This window comes from Rhipicephalus microplus, chromosome 9 (assembly GCF_043290135.1).
Source record: "Rhipicephalus microplus isolate Deutch F79 chromosome 9, USDA_Rmic, whole genome shotgun sequence".
In the NCBI taxonomy this organism is placed as follows: domain Eukaryota; kingdom Metazoa; phylum Arthropoda; class Arachnida; order Ixodida; family Ixodidae; genus Rhipicephalus; species Rhipicephalus microplus.
Window position 1 is genome coordinate 85,696,239 of NC_134708.1, and position 12,628 is coordinate 85,708,866.

The window sequence follows — 12,628 nt, forward strand, 5'->3', positions numbered from 1 at the left end:
CCTTAAGGAACTGTAAGCGCTATATCCTGTCTGCTTCTTCTTGTCCGCATTTTTTTGCGCGTTTAACCAAAATTTTAGACATGAACATAAACTAACTAGCCCAACTTGCCATCTTGCAGTAGAATTAAGAGCTCGTTTTTTTTTGCTTGACACAATACTGTGTTCTCTCTCTCTATTCTATATATATATATATATATATATATATATATATATATATATATATATATATATATACTCATGGCAGCGCACCCATACATGAAGACAGGCCAACTAGCGCCTGTTGCAGCCTTAATAGTGAGCGAGCAAAACAGTAATTGGAATTGAAATAGGCTGCAAGCTGCCGGACTACTATTGTAGTAACACGATTGTGCGGATACCCTCTACCGTAGCCTTCGCGCCACTGCCCAGATAAACTTTTCTGCCATTTGGGCCGGTAGGTACATGTAGTAGAAAACGAGAAAGAATGCGGACCACCGAAAAAAACAACAGGATTCCATGTTTGTAAACAGCGGTATAGGCGTCGTCGATATACCGAGGCGCGCAGTATCCGGTCAGCCGAAAGCTCGCCAACGTCCTCTATGATCACGCGACAACACGCGCAACAGATGCGAAGCCGAGCACAACGCGCAGGACACTCTCCAGCGTCGCTACAAATGCCTCAGTAAGCCGCCGCCGGCGCCTACCCCTGTTTACAAACATGGAATGGGTCTATAATCTGTATCTATCCTGTGGTTCACTTTGTCGTTTTTCGTGGAGATAAGAGCAGATTCACCTGTACGCGTTTGATTTCGCTTCCGCGGTCGGCGGCCGGCATTTGATACTTCTTTCGCTCCATACTATGATTTTTTTTCGCGCCAAAATTACTATGCGTGACTTCGCCCCGATTAAAAAAAATAAACAAGCCTCACGGTCGCACTAGTCATATTCTTTATTCAAAAAAAACCTTACAGGCCCAAGAACAGGGCATTGGGTAAGGCGGGGGGGAGGAATCGGAATGGTGCAGACACGTAACGAACAGTTTACAGGCAGGATCAGTGCAAGAACTACGAAAAACTATATATATATATATATATATATATATATATATATATATATATATATATATATATATATATATATATATATATATATATATATATATATATATAAATGAGATTAAAATTTAGGCTACACAGGGCGAGGTAAATTTGAGGGAATATAGCACTTGTTGATATGAACATGGCGACAGAGGGATACATTTTAAAATAAAAGACAAGGGGAATATAAATCACCGTTACGCAATGCACTCAGAATACAAAAACAGGGTCACATGGTGAACAGAGTGAGTAGCTGACGGCGAAATGTATCGGGATTAGATATAGAGGCTATTCAATCAGGGAGGTCGTCCAAAGACGAACGGCCCGAGGCAGTGGTGATGAATTGAATGCATTAGTTGACCCGTATATGCACATGAAGCTGGACTGATTATGCAATCTGCGTGAAAAAGAGTGAGGTGTTTGAAGCTGAAGCCGCGTTCGTTTATTAGAGGTAATATATTTCTGGAACAGACAGAGAAGAGCAATATTGCGACGGCTATCCAATGACGGCAGCTGAAGGTCTGATTTAATTTGCGTTATGTTTGACGTGATATCGTAGTTTCGTGATATGAAGCGGGCACCTCTATTTTGAATCCTTTCTACCATAATAATAAAGTAGTTTTGATGAGGAGACCAAATTGCTGAGGCGAATTCTAATATTGGCAGAATAAAGGTAAGAAAGGCTAGTTTTCGAATATTAGTAGGGGAATTTCTCAAGTTGCGGCATAGGTAGCCCAGTGAACGTGATGCTTTGGCACAGGTAGACTCGATATGTGAGGCCCATGAAAGATTCTCTGTGAGAAGAACACCTAGGTGTTTGTAGGAAGTGTGGGATATAAACCACACTAATGCATTGTGTAACTAATTCGATGCGCATGTCATAAACAACATGCATCATTTAAGTTTATTGGCCTTTTATTAAATTACGATAACAATAATTTTACTTATGTGTAACAACATGGACTCCAATTTCATCGTCCGTTTAAGTTTCGTGAATCTAAGCAGATGGCTTTTCTGTATTTGTGTGCATAGTATGTGTCTTGCTATGTAAGTGCATATAAACAGGTATATATAAAATGTAAGTATTTTGGAAGAGGGGGTGTTGCATTGCTACATCTAACCCCCGACTACGTCGCTCCCCCCCGCCTTCCCAATTTTCCCGTGCACAAGCTCCGACATGAGGGCGATTGCTTGTAGCGAGTAAAATGGGCTTCTCCACATTAAGCTCCTTACTGCGGTGAAACCAGCTTTCACGACCTGCGGCGAGCTGTACATGCATGTTCGGATCGACGTAGCAGGTGGTGGTGGTGGTGGTGGTGAAAACATTTAATAACCATTAAATGGTTACAGAGAGGTGATTGGGTTGGGGCCTTATTGGCCTCCTACCCTCACAGAACTAGGTGGAACCCCTATTCCGGGGCTCCATTGGCAAGCAACGCCGCCCGCGCCCGTTGAACCAGAGCCTCTTGGGCCTTCAGGTCTTGACAGCTGAGCAGGGCCGCCTCCCAGTCCTCTCTCGTGGGATTGGGGCAGGTGCCATAACTGCTTTCACAAGGACTGATCGCTCCGAGCATTTGCGAGTGCCGGTAACCAAGGGCGCCCGCACAATAGAATTTTCGCAGTGCCAATTCACCGTGCGGTGAGCACAGAAATACTGCACGGTCGTGGTCGACATGTAGGTTTTTTGAAAAAGTTTCACGTCCGCTAGTTGCTTGCTTGTGGCGTGCGGTAACCTACCGAGATGGCCGAAATCATTAGCTGAGGTTAATGCACGCTGCTTATCAACCATTATAGTACTAGGTCCCAAAACCGCAATACGAAAGACGCCGTCGTGGACGGCTCAGGAGATTTCAGCCACATGGGTTTCTTTAAAGGGACACTAAAGAGGAACACTGACTTAGTTTTGATTAGCAGAGTGCACTGTGAGATTTCTAATGTTATGTTTGACAATCATAAGTTCATTATTAGCGAAGAAAATCAAGGTTGAAGTTTCGCATTTAAGTTTTGCGCCAAAATTTCAGCGCATGACGTCAAAGTTTTCACAATGTATTCTTCATATTTTCGCGACATTGGCTCGATGAAATTTTATCAAACTTCGTATAGTTCTATAGCAGCCACAGATGACAATACGCTTCATTTTTATCGACTACGAGCAACATAGGACCCAGTAGACACCTTGAAAACCTACCACTTTGTCACGGTGTTTGGCGCGATCTCAAGGTGGTGTCTCCCCTCACTTTCTTTTAGCGCGTTTTTTTCGCTTACCAAGCGTCCTGTCGTTATAACAGTATTGTTGTCGGGATTGTAAAATTGTACGTTACTAATACGCGAAAAATCGCTTTCCTCTTCAGTATCTCTATACCACGCACCTAAATCAAAGCACACGGGCTTTCAACAATCAATCAAGCATATGGGCCTCCAGCCGTAGCAGGGGTTAGATTATGTGACCTTCAGGTAAACAGTCAAGTACCATAATCACTAGTCCACCACGGGCAAAGTGTGTGTGCTGTACGCAGATGCTGCTAAAACGTGCGAATATTTTTCTTAGGGGGGGGGGGGGGGGGCAACCCTTTTAAAGTGGTCATTTTTCGCTCTGTATGCCATGGGGAAAAAAAAATTCAGAGGGGGCGGGGAGGGACGAACCATGTGTGTCATTTAGTGGCTACGTCGCTGCACTGGTCCTTTCATTACAGCCACTTTATGCCTTCTCCAATGTTGTCCGATTCTCCAGTGGACACCAACATCGAGCTGGTGATCAGGATCTGCTCCCTGGAGACTATGGACAATTCGTGCGGCGTCTTCCGGTACGGGAACGACGTCCTGCGCGGTTGCATCTTGACGTGCAACAACGACGGCTGCAACGCAGCGCCGCCCCGTCTACAAGGCCACGCCTACGCAAGTTTGCTGCTCCATTTCCTATTGGCCGCCCTCGCCTCTTCCAGTAAAGTGCCGCTGACGTATCCCCCGTGATGGCCGGACTGCATATACTGAGCGAGAGATGCGCGAGTTCACTCCCCCCACAAGACTGTAGCCGATCCTGCGCCGCATGCTCCGACGCCCTAGTGTCTTGCATCTGTTGTGTACCACTCACTTAGCCTTGGCGACTGAATGGCCCAAATGGGGAGCGAATGGTCGACTGCCGGTTAAGCTTCTGAAAGTGAGGTAGATTGATAAAAAGGTAAAGGGCACAGGCGAAATAAAATAGTAGAAGTTATTTTCTAGCAGTATTGTTGATTAGAAAATATTGCCAGCTGGAAAGACTTGCACTTGAATAACTCATGCATGGATGAATGTCCAGTTGGATTTGGTAGATTTCCACGCTGAAATTTGGCCTCATACAAGCTTGATGTTAATTGACTTTCAGCTGACTTATAGCGTATATAGCTGGATTATCAAAAAACCGGAAATATTTTGCACTTAAAGTCAAAATTTCTTTTTTTTTTTCAGTTGGAGTTCAGCAATGTTTGAATAGGCTATAGCTGGATATTTAAGAAGTCATATAAGCCATCGAAGTCCTATGAGCCACCGAAAGATGCACGTGAACCTACCCACGCCCATTGGGTAGGTTCGTGTGCATCTGGACTTCTAAAGCTGTGTCCATTTGTAGACAGTTCGTCAAGAACAGAACTAAACGTCTAGGGTGGTGTGGCCACTGGGGACATTTGAGTACACTAACCATCCTTAAATATTCACAATTTTTTTGTATATATGCCTGTACACAACAAAACACATGCACATACGAATAGGGTCAGACCCCATGTCCTCATGAAGAAAAATTCTGGCGGTGTTTCTATCAGCTGAATACTCTTCCTTCTTTCAATTTTGAGCAGAATGCACACTTCTGAACGGACAAATTCATGTATTATGAACAATATTCGGCGCACGAGCAGTGAACTTGTAACAGCTCAGATTTTTGTGCAAGAAACAGGCTGCTCCCGGATCACAGTAACTTGTTCAAGGACTTTGCTGTCGTTGATTTCAAAGGCTTTGGACATTTGTCTAAATGAACTTGCTTTACAGAAGTACCCCATTGCATCTTTTTGCTACCAGAACAATTCGAACGAAACATTTTTCGTGAACACAGCCCGTGTTTCACAGAACTTGGTGCAGTGTTTGTAGAACCACAATACGAGCCCAAACTTGTACACTTCATGAAAAATTCAGGGCTATAAGCAGGTACAAAAACGCAAGCCCATAAAGGCCAATTCGAAAGAGTGTATCTCACCATTCTCATGACTTGCCAATGAATGAAGCACGTAGCAGCTTCACTTGAAGTAGAAGTTTGTGAACCCACAGATGTTAACAATTAGATCACCATGGTGAAAGTCAGTGTCTGCGGCACCCGCACTAGAAACAAACAATGCTGCTTACACTTGTACCTGGTAGCAAGCAAAAATTTCAAATGCTAGTCGGCCATTCGCTCGTACTAAACGAACTGCCTTGCATAGCCACCTCCTCGTTCAACATGGATGCATAGGTTGCCTGTTGAGCTTCAGTGGAGCCTTCTGTGTTTCTCGATGATGCCTGCCTAGTGCATCTGCACAATGTTCTCAGGAAATGTAGCCCTGATATCGAGACCCTGTGCTGCTGGTGCCCATACGTTCATGCATAAAATATGCAGGAGTACAGCTCAGTACCCCGACTTCAAAAAATTTGACTTTCGGAAAATGGCACCATTTTTAGGTGGCTGCTAGCTTTCGGTATCACCTGTTGCTAATGTGTGCAGGAGGCTATGGCTATTGTCGTCCAAGGTTTTTTCATTGTACTTCCAAGCCAAGTGATAAAGATGATTGCTCCCTGTTGTGAATATGGATATTTATATAGGTGGATACCTTGTTGTTTAAAAGAAACTCTTACTTCTTTGAATGTACTGCACTGTCAAATAGCCTGTAGTGTGCAAAGTACAGAGCCCACTTTCATATGCCTTCTTTGGCCATGCTTTTGATCCTCAAGAATGTGCCATGTGGTGCCGAGCACTCACTTTTACAAGTTGCATAATGAAAAAGTATACATAACCATGTGTGTCTGTAGGCATACATAATGAAAATTTACAGTACGCTAAAAAAACAACCAAAAACTAAGGAAATAAGTGCTGGTTTGTACTGCTGCGCTATGTATTTGTATTTTATGTGCGTATCCTTAAAGGGGCCAAATTAAGCATGTTGCGTTCATCGTTTCTTCTCGAATTGTGGAATGCACCAATATCATTGTCGGAGTGGCGATGCCAGACACAAAGCTGTTATATTACCATTTCTATGAAAAAAGCACACTGTTCTTGGACTAGAGCAACACTCACTGGCCATTTTTGTGATTGGAAGTGATGCACGGGGGAGCGCCAACACAGGTCGTACGTTTTCATTGGTGAGACGTGACAAGCCACACGTAATACTCATATGGTCCCTGATAGGCCACACCATAGTTCACCAAAAATTCCAAAAGTGCTTTTTATACTTCCCGAAATACAAGGGGATTGCCTTCAAATATGAAAATGTGAACACAATTTCAAAATGATGCTAGGAGTGCTGCACAACGACCACCATGAGGCGAGTTGTCCGGTTCGTATCTGTAAGAGGGGTGCGGTTGTTTGAACCAGCTTTTGATGTCAGTGGGAGAGTGAAATTGTAAAGAGAACCTTTTTTCTCATCGTCTGCTGCGCTTTTAAAGTTGGTCTATAACTTTCCTTATCAGGTGTAGCGATTTTTATCATTCTTTTTGCATTCACCGCAGTACTCAGTCCTACTTGAACTCTAGCGGTGCAGAATGCAGGTGAAAAAGCGTCGCAGGCCCCTTAATAGATTTCAATAACGAATTGCATAATGAAGCTCCTGTATAAGTGGTACTGCTCACAGAACGGTCATCTTGAGCATTTTATGCCCTTAATTGCATTTTCATCGCACAGGACGGTAGACAGCTTGTGTCTGCCATAATCATGTTTCTTGTTTCAGGTCAAATTAACTTTATGTTTGGCACACATATAGAAAAGTAAGAAAAAAAATAGGCAGGTGTAGGGAGGCCTTTTTTCACAATCACTGAATTACAGCATGTTTTTTTTCGTACATTTATGTAGTAGAAAAGCCAGCTGATGCATTCAACCATCTCTGGTTGTGCTGATGGTAGGATTACAGCTTTCTCAGCCACTGCAGCTAATAGCGAAAATTTGGGAATAGTAGCCCCACCTGCAGTGTTTCAAAGTATGTTCGCAACTTTGGTGCATGTTGCACCTTGATTTAAAGGACACTTCGACAGCCTTTTTTGTGTTTTGGAGGTTATGATTGCAAAAAAAAAAAAAAGCCAGTATGATTACTTCTACTTCTCACAAAGCCCATAAGGTGCACATCACTTATTAGCAATTTAATTTTTATGACCACTGCCTACAGTTTTTATGTATATGGCCAAAAAAAGTTATTTACATAAGTTAAGCTCCCCTCGTAGACAAGCATCTTACAGAGGTGACCTAAAAGAATTTATTCCATACTGCTGTTGTCGTGGATGACTTAATCCATTGAAGTAAAATGGGCCATTCACAAACAATCCTTTTGCTTTATTTTGACTACCAATAAATCTTTTACGAGAGCAGCTACAATAACTTGTAGTAGCTGAACCCTCTGTTTAAAGTAAACACTGTTGCATGCGCAAGAAATTCCTGTTTTGCATGGTACATCGTCTATACTGATGCATGCTACTTATTTTTTTACCATTGTGAATGTGTTACAGCTTCTTCATGCAAAATGAAACCTTGTCTAGGTGAATTTTTTTTTATTCAGAAAACTGCTAGTGTTTTTATATTTCTTTACAAGTGATTCAATGTTATTGTTGCAATATGTATTAGCAGTTCGTTTCTGACTTTCTCTGTTGCTACATTTCTTGTTTTAAAAGTTTCACAAAAGCGTAGGGAGACAACCCGTATAGTATATGAAGCTACATATGTACAAGCCAAAATGAAATTGTTGGACAATGTCACACAAAGAGTTAATGACACTGGTGTGCAGCATATCAAAATGAATACGGACTCACGCGTACATCTGCACTTTATACATCTGCAAAGAGCACACGCTACTATGCTTTGCATTACAAATGAAACTGATGTGCCTGCTAATGTTTATATAACACAGCTAGCAGTCAGAATATGATCTAAAAAAAATGACATACATATTCTTCTGAAAAGATTCACGCTTTATTCCAAGGGCAACATGATGAAGAAATGGGGCTATCAACAGCACAGCTTTACAAGGACTAGAGCTTTAATTAACTTTCTGCATGATGGTACATCCAAAATTTCAATGCAGCAGTGCTGATACAGGTTGTCATCAAGTACAACAACATATATCAATACAGACATTTGGAGTACTCAACACATGTCAGTACTAAAAAACAAATGACCTGGGAGCCCCAACACAGACAGCCAAATAGAAAGTTGGAGGTTGCCATAAAAGAGGGTCGCACCTATGCACTTAATAAAGGTACTGTGCCCAACAGTTTGGCAGTAGCCAAACAATGCCGAGTAACAATAGATCAAGAAAGCACAAAATGTGTCGCAACAGATGCAGATCACGAAATTTCTCGACACGCTCACTGTGCAAATTATGAGCACTGATTGCATTGTTTATGACCATATAAGAATCCTCATTGATTCTCGAGATAAATGTTTTCAACCTAGAACTGTTTACTCTGAAATTGCAGCGTCTATGACACTTACCGATTTGGCATTAGCTGAGTATGAAATGACTGCAAGGAATTTTTCTGGTAACCTCCCAACTACCCACAACTTACCTTACAGCAAAATTGTTCAGTCATCTTGATTAGTTATAACTAGAGCTGTGCGAATACCAAAGTTCTGGATGTGAAGCGAATTCGAATATTGAAGTATGAGAGCAAACAAAATACAATATTTTTCGAATGTTTGTGCATTATTTCTAGAATATTTTTAGAATACTTCAAAGTGAAATTGCAGAAAAAAAGTCGGAGAGGATTTCTGAGCATAATCTTAGAAGATGGCAACATGAAAGTGTTTCTTTTGGCCAGGCAGATGAAGTTCAGGTGGAGCGGTATTTTGTAATTGTCTTATCAAGAATGAGGCAGTGCAGAAACTGAACTGCATTTATGTATGACTTGTTGCAACCACAAAGTGCTGGCGACAGCATCTTACATGTGAAAGGCAGGGATGCTATTTCCTCAGCCTCGCCTTCTTCATGTAGTTTATGAATACACAAAGTTTATCGCTAGGCTCTTTAAAAAAACACCAGAATAAATTAACAACCAAGTAATGTAATAAGAAAATAAGTAATAAGAAAAAAATGACTATGCATGCAACAGGCCCTGAAAAATCGCAATGTGAAAAAATCATCAATACTCCCTTGACCATATTAGTACTGCAGCAAACCAACCTGACATTTTGATACTGAAGGAACCTAATCACTCCCCTCGACGGCATTAAGAATCAGACCAATTGCTCAAGCACGTGAGAACTCTTCCAGCATAGTGGCCACTTCACAATGAATCTTCCAGTCTACTAATCTCAACAGTTTGCATTGTGTCAGTACCTGGAGTGGTAGTTCTTAGCAAAAAATAAATGCAACTATAGTGCATAGAATAAAAGCAATTTTTAAATTTCACAGCTATCCAACCAAATTATTCGGATGAAAAGGCGGCAGAGATGAACATAAAATTATTGTAGACTGTAGAGCGAAGAAAATGCAACTCCAACGACAAACAGTACATGTTAGGGCGTCCTCACAAAAGAAATCACATACAGAACTGTTCAGTAGTATCACTACAATGAGGAAACAGCATTGATATGTGACTGCTACCTGCAGTTGAAGTTTTGATGCAGTGAGTTATGGTGCATGTGTGCACACATATTTTTTTTTTACGTTTTTCTTGTTCCTTTGGCGAGAACAATGTGCTTTGTTGGCACCTTTGTTTTGTGGTAAACGACTGGTCACACCATGTGTATAACAACTTGGTGGGCCTTGGAAAATATGCACGAGTTTAAGTATAACACTTCAACAATCGAAAATTTAAGAAACTATAAATCAGCTTCCTCAATGGTTTCTATGGGTGCACTATTCCCTTCAGCTGCAACTTACAGTGCATTTGCATAATCTATGTGTTTGAAAAAAAGTATTGCTTGAGGGTTCATAGAAAGTCGTCAAACCAATAAGGGCAATACATTTCTATAAAAGTAATCTAATAATAAATAAACTTGAACCTTCAAGGAATAGAGTGACGTAAGAGCAAACACAGAAAAGTGTTAATGCTCATCTTATTGTCTCGACTGTCCCATGCCAACATAATTATAAATAGGTTTCGAAATAACATGCTCTCTCCAGTCTTGAATAACTTAGCAATTTCGGTTTCCTCCACATAAGCCTATGCTGTTCTACTCGAGCCAAGGGGATGACTGTTGCAATGAACCAAAAGCCTTACATACTAGCAAAATATTCTATAGCAGGTTTGCTTGTAGCACCAAACAGTGGTTTACCTGTTTGCATATGACATGGCACAATTCAAGCAAGTACAGTTTGTGCAAGTGCCATTGTACATAAACATCATTTGTTACATTGAAAAGCACAACCCCACCCTGTTACTTTTTTTACCTTTAAATTTTATGCAGCAGTGTTAACAGTTACCGTTATAGCCAAGAACTGTTTTTTACGTCGTGGTTTGCTGTGAAGCCGTTTGTGACTGAGCATTTATGAAGTATCTGAGAATACTCAATGCAGCTGCGTGCAGTTTTCACGCGTGTATATTTGTTGAATGTAGTATGCCTCCGGCACCAGTTCTGGTTGTCCTGTTCTTTCTTCTCCGATGTTGTACTTTCCCATGAGCATGTGCCAATTATACGAATAAAGACATTTTCGGCTACTTCCCAAGCCTCAACTACGTTTTTAACTACAGAGACAACGAAACAAGATGGGACAAAGTGCTTTACAAGGCCGCAGAAGGGATTGCTCGAACACCTATAGAGGTGTTCCAAGTGTGAAGCAAATGCAAATATGTATTGAAGCTTGAGTTTGAATCAAATCAAGTGTAATTTTTTAATATTTCTTCAGTATTTTTTCAATAGTTTAAAGAAAAATTTACACAGAAAAGTTCGGGAGGATCTGTTAGCATAATCTTATGAGATAGTAACATGAAAGTGTTTCTTTTGGCTAGGTCGATGAAGCGCTCGAGGCGTGGTGTTCTCTAGTTGTCTCATCAAGAATGAAGCAACGCAGAGGCTGATTTGTACTGATTTACGAGATTTCAGGCAACTGATGCGAGGCCGGCAACATTTTAGCCAGAGCAGCAAAAGACAGTATTTCCTCAGCCTTTCCACTTCTTTCAACGTTCCTAGAGGGCCAACTCATGTGACAGGCCAAGAAGCGCTCCCTTTGAGTTAAGTGTTCCTAATCTGCCCAATAAACATGAATGTATAAAAACAGGTGAAATTCTGGATGCTTGAATTCGATTTTATTATTTTTGTTTCACACTTTCTGGTCCGAAACCGCATCAATTGAAGCTGCCAGCTCTGCCACGTAGGTTTCAACCAGCTCTTTTCTGAGACGATCTGTTTGTGGCAATAGCAGGGCCCGCAAAGCAGCTTTATCGCAATGCCGAAGTGAAATGCAGCGATCCATGTAAAAAATGTGAAGCGGCCGTACCAACGACGTAGTGCGGCAATGTGATTACGGATAAGTAGCGCAAATGCACGGAGGCATGGTAGGGGCAGTCAGCAAGTGCACCAGTACAGCTCAATCGCCAACAACTCTTGGTTGTCGCATGAAGCTATAAGCATCTTCAATGAATAAGCATCACCAACTACAAACTGTGCAGTAGTGCATGTGCCCCAGTGCTGTTTGTGGTACGCGTACGTCACAAATGCGCCATGTTGCTATTCATGCCGCTTCTTGACCACTAAGTGCATCGCAAAGACTCGCGCTGCTTTCATTAATGTAATCAGCTCACAATCGCCGCACCCGTGTGCAGTTAGGAATGAAGTGGGCAACATGAACACTTTCATGACAAACGCGTGCTTACGGTGCAGCAAGCACCCAGGCATGCAGTGACAGGGTCAGCTTAATTGGCGATGCACTGCACATTACTAGGAAGGATTCCCTTTACGCAGCAGCAAATGCTATGTATCGACGAAGTTTTAGCGATTGTTTACGCACACACACATATTGGTGAAAACTGGACGAGTCGTCTGCTTTTCTGCCCCAGTCGTCGTTTCCATACACGCTATGCGAGGTAGTCGTAATATATTCCGCACTTTGCTGGTATCAACGGCACTCATTACGAGATGCGAATTTGCGTAGCTAAGCAGGGTTCACGGCAGGTACCGAACGTATTTACGAGAGCTGGGGCACGCGCCAAAATGCCCGATAAGTGTGCGGGGAGGCATTGTAGCCATTTTGGATGTAACTGTGGCATATTGACCACTTGAACTGAATAGAAATGCAAGAATCTCTTTTTTCAAACTGCCTATATTGAATGATTTCATGGTCACCTAGGGAGTTCGATTGGCATAAATCTGGTACGAATCCAATCGAATAGTGACCACTATACGAAAA

The 12,628-nt window shown here is 41.9% G+C and overlaps 1 protein-coding gene across 1 annotated transcript in view; it reads left to right on the forward strand.

Moving 5' to 3' along the window:
* The window catches only part of LOC119164709 (UPAR/Ly6 domain-containing protein bou), a 30,576-nt gene extending 19,633 nt beyond the window's left edge, over positions 1-10,943 (forward strand). The window contains exon 3 of the mRNA XM_075874028.1: positions 3,808-10,943. Coding sequence (XP_075730143.1) covers positions 3,808-4,046 — 239 coding nt within the window. The 3' untranslated portion in view covers positions 4,047-10,943. The remainder of the gene's footprint in view (positions 1-3,807) is intronic.
* The last annotated feature ends 1,685 nt before the right edge of the window (positions 10,944-12,628 follow it).